The 25,811-nt window shown below is 39.7% G+C and overlaps 1 protein-coding gene across 3 annotated transcripts; it reads right to left on the bottom strand.

Moving 5' to 3' along the window:
* Nucleotides 1-5,106: 5,106 nt before the first annotated feature.
* Nucleotides 5,107-25,569, bottom strand: LOC140923873 (uncharacterized). Of its 3 annotated transcripts, XR_012164191.1 has the most exons (18): nt 22,755-23,443; nt 18,212-18,288; nt 17,035-17,073; nt 16,644-16,721; nt 16,034-16,152; nt 15,448-15,538; nt 15,205-15,283; nt 14,891-14,964; nt 14,214-14,270; nt 13,186-13,260; nt 12,380-12,436; nt 12,258-12,289; nt 11,798-11,840; nt 11,156-11,229; nt 9,903-10,096; nt 9,236-9,310; nt 6,520-8,577; nt 5,107-6,427 (listed from the first exon to the last, which is right to left on the bottom strand). XR_012164191.1 is itself a non-coding variant. In XM_073373885.1 (17 exons), exons 1-17 carry the CDS (start codon nt 25,488-25,490, stop codon nt 6,881-6,883), a joined length of 2,961 nt encoding a protein of 986 aa, XP_073229986.1. In that variant the 5' UTR covers nt 25,491-25,569; the 3' UTR covers nt 6,456-6,880. The 3 variants fall into 3 exon arrangements, 2 of the variants coding, with proteins under 2 accessions (XP_073229986.1, XP_073229985.1); XM_073373885.1 differs by lacking the exons at nt 5,107-6,427; nt 22,755-23,443 and adding an exon at nt 25,391-25,569 and having other exon boundaries at nt 6,456-8,577; XM_073373884.1 differs by lacking the exon at nt 5,107-6,427 and having other exon boundaries at nt 6,456-8,577.
* Between the last annotated feature and the right edge of the window lie 242 nt (nt 25,570-25,811).

The following is a 25,811-nucleotide window of genomic DNA, read 5'->3' as shown; positions in this document are numbered from 1 at the left end:
GTGTAATGATGCGATAAGCCTTTGTTCGGATACTTGATAACCGGATGGAAATTCTCAGACAAGGCGGCACTTAAATTTGTGCAGCTAAGTGGAACAATATGTTCTTTATTGCACTTTTCGTGCTAATTTCCTTCAAGGGCAAGGTAAAGCGGGGTAAAGATCATTTCATGGTAGTTAACAAGAACCGTGCTAAAAAAAATCCAACTAACGGTTCATAGTTCCGTCATAGTTAACGAAATTATCCCGTTAGCAAGATCAAGGTAATTAAAAACCTCCTTGCGGGATACATCAGCGAGACCAGACGCTTAAATCCGCCAAAACAATTATAATTGCATGGAATAAAAATGCTGATACTGTGAAAACATCCGTTTCTCCTTGCTGTTCGCCGCTGGGGACGTCTCCAGCGGCGAAGAGCAAGATGTTTTCGCGGGCTAGTAAAAATGCTGATACTGCCCTAAGACACGCACAGTACAGCGTTTGACACTCAAACCTATAAAGCTATTTTAATACTTTCACTAAAAATATTTTTTACATTTGACTAATTCAGTCATAAATTAACACTTCGAACTGAAGATCAATATTCTGCCCCTCCCTCTCTTTAATTCTGTTATCTGATTATTTGCTTACGGCCCCGGGAGGGGGGGTACTTTAGGAATTTCGGGGTGGGGATGTGCCGCTGGGACCCTGGAACCCTTAACCTATACCAGAGCTAGTTCAGCTGAATTTTGTTACCCAATACTAGAGTAAACTCCCCGAATCCCCCCTATCCTAGAGAAGTTGTTTCCCTAGTCTGGATAAAATCTTCAACCAACTGATCAGTTTCCTGAAAAATGATACCCAATTCTAGACCCAAACTCTCTAATTTATATACCCTATCCCAGAGCAAACTGCTTGAAAACCATACCCTTCATAGCGGCACATACCTATATAGCCCATATATGGCAGTACCCCCCCCCCCCCCCCGCCCGGGCTTATGGCCAACTTCGCCTATGTCAAGTTTTCCCGATTTTTCATTCAAAGGAAATATTAGCCTGTTCCAGACTGTCGGTAATTAGGGTGGAGCGAAAAAGAGAGGGCGAGCGAGAGAAAAAACGAGGGGGCCCCCTCGTTTTTTCTCTCGCTCGTCCCCAACTACCGACAGCCTGGAACAGGCTAAGGAAATATCAACCTCATCGCTGGCTTGTTCATGTCGAATTTAGTAAGAAAGAAAAGTTTCACGGGATTAAGTTGCAAAAGTATGGAAATATAGGACGCCAAACTTGCCAAACTTTGCAGGGGGCAAGCACTTGACTCCATTTGCATCTCTATAGATGAATTGGCACGTTCCAGTTCCCATATTACCATGAGTTTGCAAAGGATCCTATGAAACTTTGCAGATTTCCTTATCTCTACCTGATAAATTAATGTATGGAGGTGTTTTTTTTTTGTAAAAATACGAATGGTTGTTTATGTTACGTGCCAGACGACGATCGAATAGTATCCCATGATGCATTTGACGCTGTAACGAGAGTGCAATGATGCAATAAGCCTTTGTTCGGATACTTGATAACCGGATACAAATTTTCAGACAAGGCGGCACTTCAATTTGTGCAGCTATGAAAAGTGTTCTTTACTGGAATTTTTCGTGCTAATTTACTTCACAAGCAAGGTCACGAACAGCGGGGTAAAGATCATTTCATGGTAGTTAACAAGAACCGTGCTAAAAAAAAATCCAACTAACGGTTCATAGTTCCGTCATAGTTAACGAAATTATCCCGTTAGCCAGATCAAGGTAATTAAAAACCTCCTTGCGGGATACATCAGCGCGACCAGACGCTTTAGTCCGCCAAAACAAATATAATTGCATGGAGTAAAAAATGCTGATACTGCTCTAAGACACGCACAGTACAGCGTTTGACACTCAAACCTATAAAGCTATTTTAATACTTTCACTAAAAAAATTTTTTTCATTTGACTAATTGATAAATTAACACTTCGAACTGAAGACCAATATTCTGCTCCTCCCGCTCTTTAATTCTGTTATCTGATTATTTGCTTATGGCCCACTTCGCCTGTGTCAAGTTTTTCCGAATTTTCATTCAAAGGAAATATTAGCCTGTTCCAGGCTGTCGGTAGTTGGGGACGAGCGAAAAAGAGAGGGCGAGCGAGAGAAAAAACGAGGGGGCCCTCTCGTTTTTTCTCTCGCTCGCCCTCTCTTTTTCGCTCGTGCCCAACTACCGACAGCCTGGAACAGGCTAAGGAAATATCAACCTCATCACTTGCTTGTTAATGTCGAATTTAGTAAGAAAGAAAAGTTTCACGGGATTAAGTTGCAAAAGTATGGAAATATAGGACGCCAAACTTGCCAAACTGTTTGCAGACATATCCGGAAGACATATATGCCAGGGGGCAAGCACTTGACTCCATTTGCATCTCTACAGATGAATTGGCACGTTCCAGTTCCCATATTACCATGAGTTTGCAAAGGATCCTATGAAACTTTGCAGATTTCCTTATCTCTACCTGATAAATTAATGTATGGAGGTGTTTTTTTTTTTGTAAAAATACGAATGGTTGTTTATGTTACGTGCCATCCTCGAAGTGATCAAGCAGCTATTTATCAGCGGTAATCACAAAAGGCTTTTAAAAACAAAGAACTTTTTTGTTTTACCAGGGGTGTTGCCAGCGTTTGTTTTCCACCTTCTAAACTTATGACCTTTCACTGTGTATGGAACACCAAGCGTGGCAAAAGTGTTGAAAACTAAAATATAGGTTGTATCGCTGAATATATGCTGTACCGTGTTATAAATGGGTTGAAAATTGCGTATATATAGCTTACGGTGAGGCAAATACAGGTTGTAAATTTGAACATATCTAGAGAATACTTCATGGAAAGTGCTGGCGTACGGTATTTACGCACGAGTTGTTGACGTATCAGAAATCTTACTCGTTCGCTGCGCTCACTCGTTCGATTTCTGATACGTCAACAACTCGTGCGTAAATACCGTACAAAGCATTTTCCATGTGGTATTGTGTTTATTATATACATACTGAGACATTCATCATTTTGGCGGCCTTTTTTTTTAAATCTTTAAAAAATGCTAAAATTTGTCGCTACAAGAAAAGGCGCAACAAAAGCTTACGTCTCGTTCTGTTTACCCCTTTCCACTGTTGTTTCGCCGGCTCTCTACAGTTTTCTTTATCGACAGTGAAACAAACGAAACTATTCCACTCCATTTCCGAAATGTTTTTCACTTTTTTGGCGAGAAAAACTCATTGAGTAAAACCTTTTCACGTTGAATGTGTACGAAGCGGCGCTGCAAGCTGCAATAAAAGGCGGGAATTTTGGCGCGAAACTCGCACACCTCTGTGGCTTCTGATTGGACGTATCATTTTTCTCACACGTGAAAAAACATCGTTCGCGATTCTGATTGGACGTGTCATTTTCTTTCACATGTGAAAACCATCGTTCGCTTCTCTGATTGGCTAGCACTAATTTGCGTACGAAAATTTACGACATAGCTTTTTGGTGAGTATTTCTCAGTATATATATATAATAAATATATATATGTCACTTGAAAATCGATATGATATGTTGTACAGCCTGAAAAATATATAGGTTGATTGGTCGATTTGTTCGCTTTTACGAAAATTTTCGGAACGAGACCGACGGGCGCGTCACGAAGTATGGAGACGACGCCATGTTCGGGTGATCATCGATTATCATCTATGCGGCCTATATTAGCGATTTTTTCGACAGAATTCCTGGCATTGTCTCACAGGCCCGTCGAGGCTAAGTGCAAAATCTAAAGAGTTTTATGTGCATGAGAATAAAAATGATTTTCATCTCAACGGCTTTGCACTTAGCCTCGCTTTGAAACAGAGGCTCAAGTCTACTCGGAAATGGCCCACTGAAGCAAGTGTAGTTTAACAGAAAGCTTAAAAGAGAGAGAAAGATATCCATATAATTAAAGAATTAGCGGGAGGGGAACGCACATTGCTAGTCTAGCCAAGCCAGGGGATGGGAGCTTATTGACGGAGCACGCATTAGAGCGTGGTTGCTTCTGACTCGTCCCCACTCGTCTCTCAGTCTGCTATTAATATTAACGAGAGAGGCGCATTCAAGGTAGCCTCCCACGCAGGCGTTTTTAGGGGAGCTCGTTTTTCATCCCTCCCCACAAACGCTTGCTCAACCGAAGACAACATTCCTTTCCCATGCTTAGCCAATCACATTGTACTTTCCAAATTCTGGAAAGTTGACCTTGACTGCAGGGTAAACTGATAATTACTCGATCTGCAAGAAACACTGGGAAAGATTTCTGACCTCCAATAAATGTCAGATTCAGAGCGGCAAAAATAAGATTTAGTCAAATTTTAGAATACTCCATGCACTGCATAACCTTAGCGAAGGAAAGAAAAGAAGGAAAACGGTAACTCTAGGGTCACGTTTTAGTCGCGTTTAGCCTGTCAACACTTAATTGCACAACTGTTGATTGGCACTTACCACGCAAATAAAACAATGGGAAAGGAATGTTGTTTTCGGTTAAGCAGGCGTTTGTGGGGAGGGATGAAAACCGAGCTCCCCTAAAAACGCCTGCGTGGGAGGCTACATTCAAAGGGAGTGCGAGGGGTCTCTCCGTTTTGTTTTCCTCCTTCCCATCACTCGTCGCGCTCCCTTCGGTCGCGCGTGCGATCCAAAAAGAGAAGACTGGGGACGAGTCAGTGGTTGCTTTTATCTAAAGCCCCGTGCAAACAACCGGACGCAACATTGTTGGCCAACTACACCCAACATTGTTGGCGGTTGTTGCGTCCGTTTGCATGTAGCTTAACAAACACAGTATACATATATTGTGACACTACAATGTATGACAGTTGCTCATGGACGGCCCTGTTTATGGCGGTGGTTTATTTATACAGTACTTAGCTATTTACAATTCCATCCAAAACAAAATTCTAGTAGTTAGTTTTTGTTCCATATTTCAATTCTGGCATGGATGATTAGCCGGATTACACATTCATTTACATATAGTTCATGCCGCAATTTCAAATAATAAGCCCATATCACGCATTACACGGAATAACCAGCCTCAGAAATTTGCTTCTCTGTAAAAAATTCACCAGTAAATATGAACCTCACAAGCAGCATTCAATTTATTACTTGTTTTGTTACTTTACCAAACTTAACTCTCGTGCCTAGTGCTTCAGGGTAGTTTTGGCCTCTGGAGTCTTGGCACCAGGAGACCCTCGGGCTTCCCTCGGGTTACATCAGTTAACAAAGCCATGGCCTGACTAAAATGTTACATAATTGCACGAGTTGCGAGTCGCGGGAAGCTGTGCATCGAAAACGTTGAACCAGAATATAACCGAATTCTCTCTGTCAAAGAATTTGTACAGTTTAATTGGATTTAGGGAAATACCCCTTCTACAATGAAAAACATAAATCCTATAAAAAATATGGTTCTGCTATCCGCACTGATATATATATGTTCTTCAATATAGTTATAACAAAATATACCCACTAAATTTTAAATACTTAAGATTTATCTCCTTCGATTTTAACATTAGATACCAACTTCGAAGTAAGAAACTGTTATTTTTAAATAACCTAACGCTTCATTCAGTCACGCAGAGAAAAGGTGAGCTGAGCGTGACCTTAACTCCTATGCAGCCCATATTTGGGCAGTCACTCAATACTGAAGAAAGGCTACCCCATGGACAGGGGCAGCCTCGTTTCCAGGGTCTCTCTTCTTCCCGTTTCCGTTCCCGTCTCCCTCTTGATAAAAGCCTGATTTTGCAACAAAACGGGAACGTCATTTGACGACGGGAAACCGCGCGGAAAGGACTAAACTCGATTTCCAGTGCCCAATTTGCCGCTTTGCCGGTGACGCCATTGGTCAAGATTTGCGCGCGCCGTCGTCAACTGAGGTCCCCCTTCTGTTACTAAATCAGGCTTAAGTCAAAGCAACAGACACCCTACGACGCCTACACAAAGCAGCATTAGATTGCAGTGAAGTTTAGTTATTAAGGTTCAGAAACGACGAGAATGATGCTTCATATACCCGTTATAAGGAGTCTGACCTACCGTAGGTGGATGTTATTTAGTTGCAACCCCTCCTCCGTCTCTTTCTCAGTCTCGCTCAAAACGAAAGGAAAGACAGGAGACCCCGTGAAGGGCGAGAGGCCAGTCTAATTTTTATTACACGACAATTTTGGACCGACGCTTGAATTTCAGAGAGCATCTCTCAACGAGTGACTTATCAAGCGGAGGAGGCGGCTGAAATTCAGGCTATTCTGGACGGCATCACGGTTCAATATTTTATATCGTTCACGTAATGAGGCGCGGAAGCGTGGACGAGTGAACGGATGTGAGTATGCATTTGATTCAAGGCAGCCCCTCGGCCACGCTTGTAAATCACGGATCAATTTAGGTTTCTGGGAAACTGCCCACCTAACCCTCCCTTAAGCCAACATCAACACGTACTTCTCATTTAAGGCAATATGTTGACTTAGGGGAGGGGCAGGTGGGCAGTTTCCAGAAACCTAAATTGATCCTAAATCACTACCTGGTTACCTCCGGTCAGGGATCGTTTTTCATTCCTGATGTTTTCTAAGGGAACTGGGCCGAGTAAATTTTGCAAAGACTTCTGGGATTGTTACTAAGGAAAGGCAAAAATTGGCGCAATTGGCGCGTCTCCAGTAACCATCCCAGAAACACTTGCAGGACGCACTCCGGCCCCAGTTCCCTTCTCGTTTTCGATCAAGAGTCTTCAAGTATTTCAGTGGGTACCGACAAAATAGCTTGCACAGCAAATGGCAATTCCACTGTTGTCAAACATTCACAATATTTTTTTACAAGAATGACAATACAAAATGTTATTCCGTCCTTCCAAAGTTGAATTAGTTATCTATTATCTCGAGACTTTCGTCCAAAGAAAGACATTAAACCAAGTCCACCGAAGTCCTCAAATGCAAACGCACTGTTGATTTTCTCCAGTCGTTCTTCGCTCTTGGGTTGTAGCGGGAGTGACTCCATAGGGGGAGAAGGCATCTCAAGACTTTTACTCCCCCCCTGGCTCCAAAATCCTCGGAGCCCAGCCAAGCCACTCAAGCGCGTCCCTATTCCGAAGCCACTCTTACCAGAGGCCCCAGCTAAGGTGTCCACACTGGCCGAAGGAGCGTTATTGGTAGAGAGACCGCGACCAAAGAAACTTGTCCCATCTTGGTCAAACTTTGAAGGTGATGGGAGTGATTCTCCAGGTTTAAAAACTGGAAGTGATTCCAAACTTGTTGAGCGGAGCCCTAGTGTACCTGGTAAGGTAGCGGTTAAATTGCTCCTTTGCACCAGATTTGTAAGGCTCCCTATACTCGGGGTGCGCCTCAGACGACCGAAAAAGCCACCCTCTGAAACGTCCCTTGATGGACCTGCCAGGTTTTCGTTGCTAAGATCCTTGATGTTTCCAAAGCTAGAGCTCCTGTACAATCTCATCCCTGAACCATTGCCACTTAAGTCATCTAAACTGCTGGAACCTGACGCTGTTTCTTGCAAATCGCCGCTGCTGGCACGTCGACGAAGAGTTGGAAAATTCAACTGAGAAAAGTCTGGTGGTGAGTCTAGTGCACCGGAAGTGGTCTTAAGCAATTTTGCAGAGTCCAGACTATGACGCTTACCTGACGTATCATCCGCCAAGGACCCCTGAGCCAAACTCAGTAGGTTACTACCACTAGAGTTCCTAACTAGAGTACCTCGTGTAAGAATACTTGGAGAAGTCGAGGTGCTGGTAGTCGTCGTTGTGGGTAACCCGGTGCTTTTGGCAGTGGTTGTAATCGGTGAAGGAAAAGTCAAATTCGCAGATAATGAACTTGACGCAAGAACCTTACTCAGTAGTCCACCCGCTGGGGAACTAGTCTTCGGCATTTGTATCACGGGAGAAGAGGCTGGGGCTTTGGTTTTCACCGGGGTGGGGTTACTACCACGCTCTTTATCACTGAAGTACTTTGCCAGGTTCCGGAGAGATGCAGCGCGTGTAGGCTCCTTTTCAGACGCTTCCTTACTGGCCTTGTTTAAGACCTCAGCAAGTACCTGCCCCACAGATGACGTAGTAGGGGATGAAGTCGAGGGACCGCTTAGAAGATGCGCTAAGATGCCCCCGCTATCGACGGTCCTCTGGAGTCCATGACCACTGACCAGTGGCATCAGGCCCATGTTTTGAGGAGGGGTCAAAGAGGAGGGTCTTTTCACGCTAGCTCCTTTCTCAGCCTTTGAAACTGGAGTTCCTTTATCTTGATTCCTGCTAATTCGCATTTGAATCGGTCCATCATCATCGTCATTATCATCATCATGGTCATCACCTTCGTTTGTCCCCGTATGGCTGGTAGCCTCTGAAGCAGACTCTGAAGTCCGAACACTACGCATGTGTACAGACGCATCTTCCTCGTACTCAAGATCATCAGGGTCCATATCACTTAAGTCAGTCTGCTCCCTTGGCTCTCCGGTCCCCATTTCTCGGTCCTGACCTTTAACGTGCACCCCAGGACGTTCCTCAGCGAGATTTAAGGTCGGATTGGCTAGTTTCTTCCACTGATGCAAAGTAACTGATCCTGTCAGAAGAATGGAATATTAAGACCCCAAAAATACGTACAGTCGGACCTCGATTGTCCACACCTCTTTTATCCGGACCTCGATTAATTTCGATTTTCATGGCCTTGATTAGCCGGACCTCGATTATCCGGGCTTTGATTAACCTGACATTGATTATCCGTACTTCGATTTTTCGGACCTCGACTTTCCTGACTTGTTTCTTTGGAAAGTTCACTAACGTTTACACACGGAGTTTAAAACAGAGTTCAAATCTGCTTAGCTTTGTAAAAACGCAACACAATTGAGCTGTATTGAGTTTGCCCCTTGAGTCTACTAACAAAATGGTTCTTCGTACTTAATTTAGTTGTATTGTAAAACGGGCTGGTCATATATGAGACCTGTCAAGTTAATTGACCTTTCTGTTCCTGCTTTTCGTGTTTTGTCGAACTGAACAATACGGCTGTTTTGGGGAACTCTATGGCTCTTTTCATAGACAGGAGAGTCATTACGTCCTCTCTACTGGCTATAACGAGGTTGCGCAAGAAACTGGGGCAGTATTCGCTCATCGTCCTACACAACATTTCAACACAACCTCGACCCAGTCTCTCACGCCAACTCAACATGGCCAAAGCCTCTCGGTTATTGTGAATCAAGATGATGAGTGTGAACTTGTCTCACCTTTGATTGGTTTGACGATCTGTAACTTCTCTGGAGCTCGAAACGACCGTCTCCCAGAGTAAGATATCCTTCTTTCTGTTAAAAAAATTAAAAACATACAAATCAGTTTTACCTTGACGGGTTTCAATCCTTTCAGTGAAATCAACAAATCAAAATCACTTCCCACGTTGGATAGCACAATGGATTGTTTTCAAGTTCGATGTTCACTTGCTATTGTGATAAGATAGCGAGAAACCCGCGAGAAGCGCGCGAGAAGCATGCTAGCAGGTTCTCTGACTGGCTCCGGGACCGGAAGAGAAAAAGGGGAGAGCTCTCGTATTCTCTCGGGTATCAGGTCGTTTCGCCCGAAGGTCGGTTCGCCCGATAGCAGTTCACCCTGACTAAGTCGATTCGCCCGAAGTGTATTTGTCATTCTTTAAGCCCGAGAAAAAGGAATAAGCATTTAAAGACAGTGACTGCACATTTGGAATCCAAGGGTAACTGAAATAACATCTCGAAAGGTATGTTCACCATGTTGTAGAGTGTTGTATGTCATCGAGCGAATCGACTAATGTCCTGGCAAACGCCGTCGGGCAAAACGACCGCAATTCTTCTCTCGTCCATCGTCCCCAGGGAACTTGCTCGTAGACTAGCGTGGGAGAAGTGTATCAGTTATATAAGTTAGTACCTGCCGCTGGGCTGCCAGTCTGTGAGTTGGCCGCAGCACCACCATTTTCCGCTGATCCAGTCACGATACCTGAAGGATCAAACTGAAATCCGGCACCGCTCTTACTTGCACGGAGTCCGGTTTTCCTGGTTCTTCGTCCAGAACTACCACTATTAATCACACGGACAGTTTCCATAACGCGCGCTGTGTGCTCTCTGTAAAGAAAATGAAATGGTTGTCATTAGACCCTTGCCTGACTTTTTTTCATTTTTTTCATAAACCAGTTAGTGACAATCAATCGAGGTACTGGTCATCTCGCCACCAAGAAGTCGACTCGCCGCCGACCACCACGCCACCAAGTAATAACTCTGTAATCAAATTCGAATAAGCTTAGCGAAAAAGTAAAAATTCTAGGTAAGTAATCCTAGGTGAGTAAACACGTTGATTAATGCAGAGACATTAGTTGGTGGCGATGAGAGTTGTTGGTGGCGAGTTGACTGGCGACGAGTCCACTTCTTGGCGGCGAGATGACCATAAACATCCATCGATAGCGATGGAAAGAGCTCCTTGAGATCAGTAGCGAATCCAAGTTTGAGAGCAATAGGTTTAAGGCGATCGAAGCTACGGCTCCACAAAAATGGTGTTGTACAGTGGAGGGGCGGAGGGGTGGAGGGTGGGGGGGGGGGGGGGGGCGGGGGTTGGGCAAGTTTGTGCCCCCACCATTCCAACAAACGTCAGAAAAATTTCGCAACTTGCAGAGCTACAACTTCGCTTGTTTCCTCTCCCTCCCCCTAATAAAAAGAAAAGGCTAAAGATTGTTTTAAAAACATACTTTAGTTGCCAGTTTTGCTGTACTGGACATATTGAGGTCGTGCTCAAGACTGGGTCAATAATGTTTTGGGGACCAAATTTGGACCCAGGTCCCTGCTCGACCTCGTAACAGCTAATAAAAAGCAGCGAAAAAACAGCTTCATGGTACAATTCGGCACCACAGCTTCTCAGTCCCAAAATGGCTGATTAAAAATTGGCAGTAACAAATAAAGCCATAAGAAATATATGGGTGTTATATTTAACCGGCACCAATATCCACATACAAATTCTCCAAACTGATCCCTATATATTTCTTTAAAGAATGAGTTATGAGCATTTGATAAAAGATCAAAGTTTTTTCTCTTAGGTGATCAATTTATTAATTCTCATAACCTAATCTCTTGACAATGTATGGATATTGTTAGGAGAAAATTGAAGTTAGTTACTATTGGGACTAATTGTACCTCTTCTCCTGCTGAGTGGTCAGATCTCTCTTGACACTTTCCTCAATTTCCAGGGCAATAGAATCACGGGAATCCTACAAGAATAACCCACAAAAATGACAAATTGTTACCTTCAACTTTGAACACTTACAAATACGAAACCCTGATCAAACGCACCACAGCTCAGTGGCAGATCAAGGGGAGGGGCCCAGAAAAGGGCTTTTTTGGAGACCACCCCCTCCCCTCCTTATCTCAGGGTCTGGATGACTAGGCTCCCCCTTATCTGAAGGTCTCGATTCGCCACTGCAGCTTATCAGCTAAAGTAACCTCGTCCTACCTATCCCCCCAGAGGGACAAGTAGGAGGAGGACCCTGGGACCAAAGTTGGTTCCTGAGCATTTTAAACAACACTTCATACATAAATTTTGAGGCAATATTAGTGAGTATATCCTAATTCGATCCTGATTCAATCCATTTAATCTTTCCAATTTTAAAAACACTTTGCTCTTTATGGAAGCTGTTGCTGAAGTTTACTAGACCAGAGCAAACATTTACTTTATCATGTCAAATGTTGCATGCCCGTCAGACAACTCAGAATGAAAACATGCTAGCCCAACTGGTCGCTTGACTTTTTTTGAGGTGCCTAGGGTCACTCTGTACTTACGTGATATGGTAACTGTGACCTTTTTCTGGGTACCATGTCAGACCTGAAAAACCAACCAGGGAAAAGTTTTAGAATCTGAGTTGTGTAGAAAATAAATTTAATTTTCAACATAAATTTTACTAGGCCCGGGTTGTTCAAACTTGGATAGCGTTATCCGCCCCATAAATCTCTATCCAGTGGATTAGTATTAGGGAAACTAATTGCACTACCCACTGGATAGAGATTTATCTGGTGGATAGAGCTCTCCGCCCCATAAATCTCTATCCAGAAGTATTAGGGAAACTAATTGCACTATCCACTGGATAGAGATTTATGGGGTGGATAGCGCTATCCACCCCATAAATCTCTATCCAGTGGATTAGTATTAGGGAAACTAATTGCACTATCTACTGGATAGAGTTTTATCCCGTGGATAGTGCTATCCAACCTTTGAACAACCGAGGCCTGATGATTAACTCACTCTATCTTTGTGTTCAACTTTTTTACTTCCCTCTATAAAATTAAAAAAATAAATTTTAGAAAAATATCTCAGTATGATATTGCAGAGAAAAAAACTACAGCAAAAAACTCAATTTAAATCACCTGGTTTTCCATCAGCATCTCCAGACATTCATGGTATTTTTCTTGCAAATCATTAACCTGAAACAAACAGTTTTTATTTAGCTCTTGCTAATGATCATCCTCGGTGATCCAGAGGCAGTCAGTCACGAGGGAGAAAAGGTGTGACAAAAGCACGGGCAGAAGAGCCCCTCGCTACTGACCATCACCAGACCAATTCCAAATGTTCAAGTGAATGGTGGCCCCTGATTGGTCACAAAATATGCTTTGTATTATTTTGACCAATCAGCGAACAGCATCTGCTGAGTTCTTTTCGTGTGTTTGTACATCACAGTTGTCCCTAAGATTTCAAGTTGCCGGGTAAATACAAGAAGTAGGCAGGGAATCAAACAGCTAGGGATTTCTTTTGGCTTTTTTTTTTCTATCTTCCTATGAAAGTAGCCGGGGGCCACACTAACTATAGCAGGGGGAAATCCCCAGCCCTCGACTCTTAATGACAACCCTGGTACATGACAGGATTTGTCTCGCCATACTTGTCTGGTTCGTTCACCAAGTGAAACTTACATAATAATCGTTAAACTTTCTAGTCTTCTTGGATAAGGAGGATAAACCATAGGCCCTGTCTCACAACCCATGCACATATAAATTCCCTGGGACATTGAAGAAACCCACACACCATTCGTAAAGAGTAGGGAAAGTAAACCCAGGTGTGGTGGTCTATCTCTAAAGGGGGGAGGGACTGTTATGGGCCCACAGTAATTGGTGACCATGACAGCATTGGCGAACCTAAGAAAATAAAAATAATTTCCTCTTAATTTAACGGCAATCACCTGAGTCTTCAGCTGTTCTTGATTGGCCTGGGATGAGTTTAACAAACTTTGTAAATCGTCATTATTCGATGACAGCTGAAAACAGAAAAATAACATGAGCACTTACATGACAGAATAACAGCTCACTTTTTGTTGCACATAAAATTGCAGAACAGTTAATATGATAGCCATTACAATAGAGCAGGGCTGTCATTAAAATTTCAGGTTGCCAGGTAAATGGTGTAAGTAGGCGGGGAATCAAGCTGCTAGGGATATTGTTTGGTTCTATTTTTCTTCCATTTTCCTTCTAAAGTAGGTGGGGGTCATGTTCGTACTAACCAGAGAAAATCCCTGGCCCCCTGCTCTTAATCAAAGCCCTGCAATAGAGGAAAGATCACCAAATATAACATGCACCAGTAGCATAAGAAATTACAAGTACAGTTAGGAGAATGCATATCGTTAACCCTTTAACAGGGTTCATACAGATTTTTGGATCCAAAAAATTCAAGACTTTTTCCAGACTTTTTCCAAAAAAATAATTACTTTTTCCAGACTCAAGGTTATCAAATAGGTGATCAATATAGACCTTAAAAAAAAAACAGAAACAAACCCTTTTCAATGATGCACTGCAAACATACAGGTAAGATTGAATACGATTTGACCAACAGGAAAAAAATTTCACTTGTAAAGCACTTGTTCTAGCTTTCAAAAAACCTCGAGACTTTTTACCATTTTTTTCCAGACTTTATCTCTATTTTCCAGTATTTAACAAGTCTGGAAAATTGTTGGGCAAATTTCAAGACTTTTTCAAGAATTCAAGACTCTGTACAAACCCTGTTTAAGTCCCAAGAGTGACCAACGGCAAATTTCTCCTGACAATATCAGTACAACATCAAGAGCAAAGGTTATGAGAATTAATAAAATGATCATCAAAGTGAAAATGCTTTGATCTTTTATCACATTCTCACTACTTATTCTTAACGAAATGCACAGAGATCAGTCAAGAGAATTTCTCCGTGGACATTGAGCCTTGAAAGGTATAATCTTACTTCCTTGTGCCTTGTCTGAAGATCCACAACTGTTGTTATTAGATGGGTGATTTCTTCCTAAAAAGAGAAAAAAAGTCTTTGCTTAAAATTTCCTAAACCATTTACACTGTACCTTTGAATTAACTCAACGATATTCCACATTTTTATGGAAACTTCCAACCAAAATGAGGCCTAGTAAATGTTCAGTGAAAGGAAAACAAAAGAAATGAGAAGTAGAGAAACCAAAAGGTGAAAGTCAAGAGGAGAAACTTTGCCTTCTGTGCAAGCCTGAACTTTGGAACTTATACATGAAGCATCAAGAACAAAAGCCAACATAGTGCTCAACTTGTAAACAACCTCTTGGGCAGTCTTTTCTTGTTTTGGCCAGATGCTGACCAGGAAACAGCTTGTCTGTAGCTTCAAACAGTGTTTTTCAGAAAAACTTGTGGTGGCAACTAGGTTATTAACGATACCAAAAGAGAATTCAATGTTTATTGCTCTAATTGTAAGAAAATAAGATTTTTACTACACACTTTGCATGATCAAAAAAAGGAAAAAGTAATGAGCTGAAATTAAGTAATGAAAATAACAAAAAAAAAAAGGATTTCTTTTAGGTATGCTTTCAAGTGAAAGGCTGCACACACAACCAAAAATAAGACCCTTATTTTGTATTCTGTTCAAGAAAATGATATACATACCTGTTGCCTGATATTGTCGTCTGCTTTCTGAGAAATCTCATCAGTCAGGGAAGTTATCTGATCTTTTGCTTCAACTATCAAAGACACAAATAATATTATTATCAAATGAAATCATTTTGCGAAGCCTAAATTCAAAGTGCAAAAGTATTTGTTTTGTAGCTGCTTTTCCTGGGAAAAGCCCTAGAGTTCAACAAAAGATGGGGGCCAGCTCCCTCCCATACCTACCCTCTGTGATTTCGAGCTAATTTATTTCCACCTACTTAAATTATTTCTCCTTTTACTTTAGATTTCCTAGGAGGGACTGATTCACTTACCTAGTTGCTTGACACAATCTAAGACAAGTTGCTGCTCCTTCATTTCAACTGAGGCTGTCTCCTCCTTTATCTGCAAAGCCTACAAAATTCATCCAAGCAAGTCTACAGTAAATCTTTGTAATTTCCAGAGCTAAAGAATCACATTATAGAAACCTAAATATGAGACATCACAGTGGTTTAACTAATACTTTTGCATATTGTAAGAATCACCTTCGATATACTGTTGGTCATTTATTGTCATACCTCTAAGATGAGATGTGTGTTCTGTTGCTCCAAGGCTTGACATTTCTGCTGTAATGAGTTGATTGATTCATCTCTGCAAAAACTGTCGCTACTGCAAAAAGAAGAGAATTAAGCACATTTTAGAGCATAGCTTAATGACTTGTACCCTGCCAGCAGTGGTTTCTCCAGGCCGGACACTATGCTACGAAGGGAGAGTTCTATCCCTTCGTAGTGTAGCGTCCAGCTTGGAGAAACCACTGCTCGTAGGGTAAATGACTTGCCACTTATTTAGGGATGCACTAATTAACCAGCAGTCCCAGGAGAGATTTTTTTACAAACTACTTGGCTATCTGTACAAAGTCTACTTCAGGCCATGGTTGAAGAAATCTCATTGGATCTCTAGATCTGTCATATTAAGTGGAATATTTTTAAGAGGATATTTTTTTATTGCATTACTGGTCTATGCTATACGCTCTGATGAGCCTACCCCTTATGGAGAGTATTAAAATCAGATCAGCCTGGGCAAACTTACATTCGAGCCTTTTTAATGCAGTGACCCCATGAATAAAGATTGATTGACATTTTAAAATGGTGTAATTCAGCTCACCTTCGACTGTCTTCATCTGAGCGATGAGACAGCTGATAGTACTCTTCTAATTCTTGATCCCTCAAAAATTTCTGAAGCAGTTCATTCTTCATAGACACCTCATGCTGAAGCTGGGTTTCCTGGTAAAACAAAATTTTTATTTTAGTTTATAAAACAAGTTGATTATTGAAGTCATTAGCAGCCAGCTTTGTTAGCCAGCTACTGCAGCAAATTTAGCCTGCTTCTATAAGTTTGAAAATGAGTCAAACGATCAAACAAAGGGGGATTTGTGAAAGGTTTGAACCCAGGAGTCATTTCAAAAGTAGGTTGAGTTTGATCGTCTGGGTGAATGTAGTCCTGAATAGGACTGTCCCAATCAGACCAATAACCCGAGTTTAATACCATCAACTGACGTGATACAACTCACTTTGACTCTGAAGATGACTACCACACAGGTTGTCGAAATGTCGGTCACTGTCAACAACAACAGTCCTATTCAGGACTACGTTCACCTGCACGCTCAAACTCAACCTAAAGGAGGATCTGTCGGATAAATAACTACTTTCCATGAGAGACCATGAAGCCACTTAAAACTTTAATGACAGCTCCCCTTAAACATTCTTGTACTGACCTTTTCATCACATTCAGCAACAAAACTTTCAAAAGCTTGCGTTTTAGCCAATAGCTGCTTGTTTCTTTCCAATAAGGACTAGAAGAGTAACAAAATGAAAAGTTGGCACCTGTGTACCTCAAGAGAAAATAAATTTTATTTATTATTTATAATATTTATTAATTATAGCACCCAGACAGGTAAAAATTAGTCCTCGCTCAGTGGTAGAGATTAGAGTAAGTCAGCAGGCTGATTCTTGCATGACAGCTTCTTAAGCAGGTGTTACAAACAAAGATGGACAGTAGATCAGAGACTACAGTCATCAACAAAAACTTGAATATTAAGACAAGACGCACACAAGTTGTGCATTATCAACTTAACATGTAGCTGTGGTATTTGACAATGTTCTCACCTGTCCAATCCTGGCAGCAAGCTCTAGGTCTTTCTCTTTCTATTAAACAAAAATTTGGAGGAAAAAATATTAATCATTGAAAGCTATCCCTACTAGGAAAAACCACTGAAATATGAATTTAACAGTGATCAGTCTGGCATGGGTGTTTAAAATTTAAAAATGCTATCCAATGGATAAAAAGCTCCCCAGCCTTCTTATAGAAGTCAATATACTGGTATGATCTATTTAAAAATGAAAGGTTTTTCAACCTCACCAAATATATACAGAGACCTAACAGTCAAAAATTTCTTAGCTCTTTATGCATGCAGGAATCAGATTTGAATAATTAGATAACATTAGCAGCAAAAACTAGTTCAGTTTTTAAAATGGTCAGTTCATTAATGGAATCCGTGGGGGTAAGCTTAGCTTGGCCTAGCTTGACTGTAAAGCAATAAACAACACTGTATTGGTGTCAGGATACAAATTATACTTAAATCATACTGTTGAGTTCAGAAATAAAGTAACAACCTTCATTACTTTCAGCTTAAGCAGCCTTTTGCTATAGCTACTTTCGGGAAAGCTAAACTGTGTATCGTACATGGGCTGTACGAAGTTACGGTAATAATATTGCAATAATTGTGAAAACATTCGCACTTATTAATGGGAGAAACTTATTTCATGTCGTTGCTCTTTAAATAAATATTCAAAAGAATTATTGTTTGATTACAGTGTGGGTATTCACAGACGAAAGAAAGACTTTTTGAAAAAAAAAGATGTAATGTACCTTTTGAGTTACATAAAGGAATGTCAAAGATCATTATTATAACCATTAAAAAATAGATCTTGTGTCATCAGTTCAGTAAAGCTTGTTGTAACTATAATTTCCATTTTTCTAGAAGGAGGGGAAATCACTTTTGAAGTCGCTACTTTCGGTGGGTTGTTATTTTCCGAGGGTCACCACTTTTGGCGTTTGCTAGCACCTGTGAAATTTTATCACTACTTTTGATACATGTGTAGGTCGCTACTTTCAGGGGGTCATTACTTTGGGAACTTTACGGTACTTTATATATAATATAATGCTCATACAAGACTTAAACAACTCAATAAGCCAACTCAGGCCATATTTTCGCCATGGATGCCATTACTGTATAACCAATTATAGAACCAAGTTGCATTAAGCAGAGAAAATTTAACTCACCTCTTGCAAGAGTTGTAGAATAGCATCAAGATCATTATGGGTCTTGGTCATTTGGTTAGTTCTGTCTGACGCTAATGCTGTAAAAATAAAAATACCAATAATATTGTCATTCAAATTTGCCATCACTCTACTGACAGAACGGTCCCAACATACACTCATACCACAATGTAAAAAAACACAATTTGACAGTGAAAATGTAAATGCAACTCAGGTCAACAATTCAAAGCTAACTTGGAGATTATAAAGTAGAACATTCTCAGGATTTGAATAAAGCCTTTAAAATCAACTGATGGTTCGACAGATAACACACAGATATTAGACTCATTGCTCACATTTTTTCTTGCGTCAGTCTAGGAGATCACAGTAATTAAAACGCACTGTACTGTGTGACTTCAAATATCTGCATGCATTATCTGACAATTTTTAACTTAGATTAGGTAATTAATAATAATAATATTCAGTGTTACACATACATGTAACCCTAGAAGATTGCCTCCCTTTCACCCTGGGACAACAACAACAGCTATTACGATGTTACTAAATAATATAATTTGCATATCTCTGATTGGGTCTTTGACATTTGTACAATTAATATGTGCATTTATTTAACAAATTCACTGTTATCTGCTAAACTCTGCAAAATATTACATACTAAAATTATGTCAAAATTATATTTATTGCCAAGTACGGGTGACATATGTTGCAAGTTTTAAAATAGATGGTATTAAAAAGTGACCTGTCCAAGAAAATAATAATAATAATAACAATAGGTAGAACAGAAATAATCAACTGCTTATGCCATTAAGATTTGTAAAAAAAAAAATTAAAGAGAGCAAAGTTTAATTCTTTAAACAGCAATAGTAATGTGTACATCAAGTACTACATGTAGTAGAGTCATTTCATGGAATTTTCACTTTCCACATCAATATCATTGAAGAACAAAATCTGCTGAAAAATAATATTGTTCCAAAACATGAAGTGAACATAAACTTTGTGCTTGGTGCCAAATCACATCATCTTTCTCACCCAAACCTGGCCTTCTAACTGATGCATGAAAACTGATTTTTGTTAGAACCAAACTTAGCAAATCATCTCGTAATAATATATTATTACAATGTGTCATGAAATTAACTTCTCCAGTGATGTTGGGTGAGTGTGAAAACATGTCTCCTTCCACATTGTATTAACCATACAAATTTGCTGACTCCAGCACTAAAACTCCTTCCAATAAATTTCCAGACATAATTAAATTTGCACTTTAGTATATAGTACCTTATAGTACTGTCAAGACACTTAGTAGGCATGAAAGTTATCAATAATTCATCAAGTATCATGCTTCCTTTGGAAAGTGCTAAGAACAATAACATTCAATTGAAATACAGGAGCCATTCATAAAGCTTTTGTTCTATCTGAATGAATCACCTGTCTAAAGAGACAGATTGACTCTCAACCCTTAAAACACTTCGGAACCTGAATATTACAATTTACATTCAGTGCGCATTGTGTCAAACTTCATTTAATTTATACCTATCAGAAATTATTGCAAACTTGATATCTTTTTTTCAAGGTGGACAAAATAATTTTAAGAACTGAGTTTTAAAAAGTAAATTGTTCTTTTTATTTCCTTCTTTAATATTTTTACCAACTGGTTTAATGGTACAATGCAGTTCAGACAATTAGAATTAATATATGCTAGTATATCAACCACAAAGTGCAGGTATATATCTGAGTTAAGTCTATGTTTGGATTTAAAGGAGTTTTGAAAATCCCCAGGAATATAATAAATATCACGCTGACTAAAAAAGCAGTTGTGAGAAAAATAGTGACACTCAGTAAATGCTTGCAAAAATAAATCCCTGAAAAAATAATTTCAAAATTTCATGACTGGATACCCAGAGCAAAGCATTCCTGAATCAAGGTGAAATTTCCATGAATAATATTAGTGTGCAAAAATATCATTATGCATAACTTTTATGAATATGTTACACGTGAAATTTGATTTCAGGTTAAAATTTTTTAACCTAGGTTGGTTCTCAATTTTGCTTGTCTTCTAGGGCTAGGAGACATTGGAAATTCAGAATCAACCTAGGTTAAATCAAAATTAACCTGAAATCAAATTTGACCTGTAAAAAATACATTAAAATATACAAGAAGAACAATGACTTCTTACACATAAAAACCTTGAACAAATAAAAAAAATGACAAATTCAAAACAGAATGAAATCATCAAACTATCTACTATTATATGTATTAAATGTTATCGACCAAGAATCAACCATATGAATACAGAAATTTGGGCAGGCAATTTTTCGAAATAAGCCCATCTGGTACAAACGCTAATTTGAGTACAACGTTCTAGCACCAGTGAGCAGTCTGGATAAAAAGTGAGCAGTTTGCCTAAGAGAAATCTGCATCATTCAAGAAACAATCAAACTGTATGGTAACAATCCTTTACCATGTGGAAAGTAAAACAAATCAAAAACACACACAGCCAAATTATAAAAGAAGGGTAGAAAAAATTAAGCCTTTTACCAGGGCGCATCTAATCGATACTTTTGAAAGTCAATAGAAATCGATTACCATCGAAAATTGATAGAAATCGATCACTCGCGTCTTTGTGATTATCAATTTTGATTGATTTATGTAATTAGCTATTGATCTTAACGATTTGTTCAACAATGATCGAAAAGAAAATGCTACCATTGGAGAAAGAAGTAACATCATCTTTATCAACAAAGCAGATTTGAAGGTAAGCTTGAAGGTAAGTGTTATGAAGTGTTATGATAAGATCAGATCATGTTTTTGATTTTCAATTTCCATAGATGTGACAAAAGATTTGTGATTATAGATTTCAATCAATATTAAATTGACTAATCCATCGACAAATATCGAGTACTATCGAGTATTATCGATTAATCGATTACATTTTTGATGATCGATTTCTATCGATTAGATATGCCCTGCTTTTACTACCACAGTGAACAATGAAGTCCTGTATGGTGAATCTAGCTTTGGAGAATGGGGCTCAAATCGTTTGGTGCGACCATTCAAATGAAACTTTTTGGCAGTGCTTTCACATGGTACTATTACTTGTATTTGTTAGCATTTTATAAAATGAAATTGAAACTTTCTTGAATTGTGACTTTGGCCACTTTGGGGCTTTCCTACACCTCAACCCTGGGCATCTCAGACTGACGTCAGAAGAGCTGCACATGATTGTCATAGACTGACTTTATTAGTCAAGTCTCTAAACTCTGCTCCAAATACATTGACTAGACTGTATGAGCTAGCTAATCAGTGGAAAATCCCATGTTAAACTCACACTGGGAGACTTAAAAGCCTGCGTTATTGATGTTAGAGGTCATGCCCACAGACATCCATAAAACTGATGCATTTCAGACCGCTTTCCTCAATACATGAAAAATCATAAATGGATGTCTATAGAGACAGTATAATAGAAGAGCGGAGAAGTTTGTCAAAAGATAAATATTGTTCTGCCGTGGATACATGTAAAAGTTTTAGGTACTTTTTAACCCTTTAGGCCCCAAGAGTGACCAACATCAATTTTCTCCTAACAACAACAGCAGATCATTAAGAGTAAAGGTTATGAGAATTTCTAAATTGATCACCAAGGGGAGAACTCTTTGATCTTAAACCAAATTCTCTCAACTATTCTTTAAAGAAATGTATGGAGATCAGTCTGGGGAATTTGTATTTGGATCTTGGGGCTTAAAGGGTTAAACCAGAACCATGGTAAGAACTGTCCAGCAAAAACTTAAATCCTTAATGGGTTGAATACTGGTTAAAACATAAGAAGAAATTTTACCCACAACATAAACTGTGTAAAGTTCTTTGTGTACATTTATAGAGTGGACTCATGCGGAAATGGTTTAATATTATCATTGCTGAGAGCTTATGAGTTTTCATAAACAAAACATGTCAAAAAAAAAACTTTATAAACTTAATCCAAGTCAAATTAAGTAAACAAAAGATTGGGTAAATAAACAAAGCGCTAAATTTTCTGGAGCTTTGTCTTGTGAACACGATTAAATAACTGGCATCATATATGAAGTTTGCATGTAAAATATCAAAAGTCAAAGTATTCAAGATCAAGAGCATGCCTCCATATTGATAACTTTAAATTTACAATTCAATCAAAAACACTTCGACCGGTTACATAAGCAAAAGAGGAAATAATCCGCTTCGAAAAAAGAACTTACAAAGCACAGATGTTTTGTACTTCAATTTCAATTCTTTGTTTGAAACAATTAGGAACTGAAATTATTTTGGAGGACACAATATAATATTAAGAAAAAGACCTTTCACTATTTTTCTTGTCTAAGCTTAATGTTGAACCCGTTCGCTGGTTTTATAAATATACAAATAAAGGTTAAACATTTGCCTTAAAAATCGTCAAAACAAAGGTTGTCTTACTGAAGAATTTGGTATAAGACTTTTTTGTTTCAACACAACAAGCGTTTAGCAATAAATTTTCTCACATTATTAATATTTGAAATCAAATATATCAAATCGCAATACTCACTGAAATATTTCAGCGTTTCTTGTGCTTGTTCGGTGGTCAAGTCGAGGTCGCCCAAACGTAAACTTTCATCCGAGCCGGTGAGATACGAATTCAGATCTAACAATTCAGCCAGTTCCGTCCAGTCAGCCTCAGTAACATCTCCAGTTGCACTTTCCACACCGCTTTCAATCTCGAAATTATCTGAATTCGACAGGGTTTCTTCTACAAAGCCAGTATCTCTGTCTTCGACAATATCCGAAGCAACCGAGTTGCCATCTTTGCACTCGTCACTGTTCGCACAAAAGTTGTCTTTCGTTTCGCATTCCTCCATAACGCAAGTGGATCCCCCATGTTGTATAAACGAGGACTGTTTGATAATTTCCAACCCCGCCAGCTTCTCCGTCTTCAGCGGAAAGCACGAGAACCGAAACAGAACCGATCCAAAGTTCGATCAAGGAAAAACCATTGAAATCTCACAGATGCCGGTAAGTAACCTCCCTTGTCACGATGTTAATGAGCTTACGAATCACCGGAAGGTTATTACGCTATCTCCTTCGCTCAAAGGCAGTGTTTAAGACTTCGGCATTGTTTTCATGAGATCAAAATAACAAACCGAGTCAAACAAACCGTTGAAAACGCGTGAAAACTGCTACAAATATTTTGTTCACGCGCTTCACATTCATCACACTGAAAGTGCCTCAATTTCATGTGATGATGTAATTACTCAGGAGGGGAGGGAAGGTTCCAGTATGATCTCGGAAGAACACAGGGAGCCCAGTTTTGATGTTTGGGACATCGAACTGAGTACTGTAACTGGCGCACATTTCTCTAAGCCTGCTCCAAAGGTGTGCTGTCCCTCAACGCTACATTCCACACTATCTAAATGCCTGGATCAGACTGACTAGGCTTTTAGTTCACTTTTGGACTCGATAAACAAGCTCTTTTGGGCCTGGGTGGCAAGCGTTGCTTGAGCCGTCGTTGCTGCTCTATAGCAATCCCATATGATTTAAACTGCTCCCTGGAAGAACTTTTTTAATGAAGTGATATCGGTTAACAAAGCTTCCATTGACGTCGCTGTAATTTATAAAATGTAAGAAACTGAAAATTTCACTTAGTATGATTGTTTGTGTAAAGTGGTCATTACAGTCATTACTTAATTCACATGGTTCACTATCAACATCATCATCATCATCATCATCATCATCATCATCATCATCATCATCATCATCATCATCATCATCATCTTCATCATCATCACCCTTTTCCTCTTCTTCTTCCACACTCTCTTCTATTCTTTTCTGTCGCTTACAGGGGCTAGCTGAGTAGCACTTGAACCTACGTAAACTCAGTGCCTAAAACAGATGCTTTTCTGGCGGGCTTTCACTCCATGAGACTCTTAAACGCTATCAGAATATCAAGGTGCTAAAACCAGAAAATCAAGCAGCCCATAGTAGTCTGGAGCCACAATATATAGTCAGTTTCTACCTCATAAATGAGCTAAAGTAAAAAGGAAACGTTTTGAAATCAATATGACATTAGACTGCTTGCAGTCCGCCTTTTCTCTTAAAATCTGTTTAGTTCTTATCTCATCCAGCGCGACAGCAAACCACGACGTTATTATAACAATAAGGGATTAGTAACTTTGCAAAGAAAAATAAGAGACTGCTCGCAGTTTATATGACATACAAGGTCTTTCCAAAGGGCCAGTAAGTCAGCACTTCCAGCTGTACTTAATCTCATCGCTTTGATGAAAATTCTTTTACAATGATTTCTTTAGGGTAGGCACGCCTAGCTCTAGATCGGTATTGGGAGAGATTGTCCAGCTACCAAAAACCCATGATATTCTCAGGAGAAACTCCCGCTGCTGACCGAAATCGTGATCGTGATATGCTGGGTTGCCGGTCGAAGTACGCAAACCGTGTCTCTACGCACGTACATGGACTGCAATGTACATAATCGCGCAAACATTAGTGTACATTAATTATTGTCAATAAAAAAAAAACGTCAATGTTTGAATGTTTGGTTTTTAATTAGTTTTCACAACGCCCATGGGTTTAATTTCACTAGAATGCAAAAATACAACATCGATCGGAAGAAATTGTTACGGCCATGGCATGTAACACTAGTGTTCCAATGAACCATGTCTCTGTCACAACACACTGTCCAACCCGAGTGTGACCTCTTGTTGTTTAGGTAATTTCGAATATGTCTCTCAGATGACAATTTCAAAAAGAACCTTCACACTGAGTACGGTATTCCGATTTGCGCAAAAGTCTATCTTTAGTCCCCCGGATAGTAGTACAGTATTTTCTCTTCACAAATTCAACCGCTACAAAAAAGAAATGAGAAATAAAAGAGAGAAATGGGGCAAACCTGAGAACTTGCCCTGATAGTTAGAAAGTGATAATAAAAAAGATTCTTAATCTAGTTGATGCTAAGGAGATATTGCAAATTTATAAAAATAGATAGAACCATGTGAATTTAGCTGCGGGTTCCACAGAACTAAACAAACCACGCCATCTGCGGATCTAAACATTCAACTTAACATTTCTGCCTTAAGTTTGTAAACAAAGAGTTACGGGACATGTAAAATTTAGCCAATAAGGTAAATTGCCGTGAATCAACCCCGGTCAAAAATTATCACCCGCTGTACTTACAAAGTAGATCTTCGAATCCTGAATCGGAGAGGCCATCCAGTTCTACAAATGGCCAGTGTTCATGTTCCCTGGGTTCCATAAATTGGCAATATTTGCGCATTACGTATTTACGGCAACTACGCAACGCGGAAAGGATGAAGACCAAGCTTCGATGCGTTTTGAAAAGAGAGCGGTTTCTGCATGAATAATTGCTTCAGTGCCATTACGTTAAAGCTGTCTGAAAATTATTTCATGGTTTAGCCAAGCAGTTCCGGCTTTTGACAGAACTCGCAGCTTGCCTACAAAGGCCTCCAATAGGGAGAAGTCAAAAACAATGACATTAATGCTAATTTTTAGTCCAGGGCAGCCCCTTCTGTTGACTTAAATGATTAAATGAACACTGATCAACCATTGAAGAGGAAGCCTTTGTTGAGAAACAATA

Source organism: Porites lutea, chromosome 14 (assembly GCF_958299795.1).
Source record: "Porites lutea chromosome 14, jaPorLute2.1, whole genome shotgun sequence".
NCBI lineage: Eukaryota > Metazoa > Cnidaria > Anthozoa > Scleractinia > Poritidae > Porites > Porites lutea.
This window is presented reverse-complemented; position numbering and strand designations above follow the sequence as displayed.

Coding starts and splice junctions, on each gene's coding strand:
- LOC140923873 (XM_073373884.1), bottom strand. CDS start 23,064: ATGGAGGAATGCGAAACGAAAGACAACTTTTGTGCGAACAGTGACGAG. Junction 14,965..15,204: donor AGATTGTGTCAAGCAACTAG/GTAAGTGAATCA, acceptor TGTCTTTGATAG/TTGAAGCAAAAGATCAGATA. Junction 8,578..9,235: donor GATCGTCAAACCAATCAAAG/GTGAGACAAGTT, acceptor TTCTTCTGACAG/GATCAGTTACTTTGCATCAG.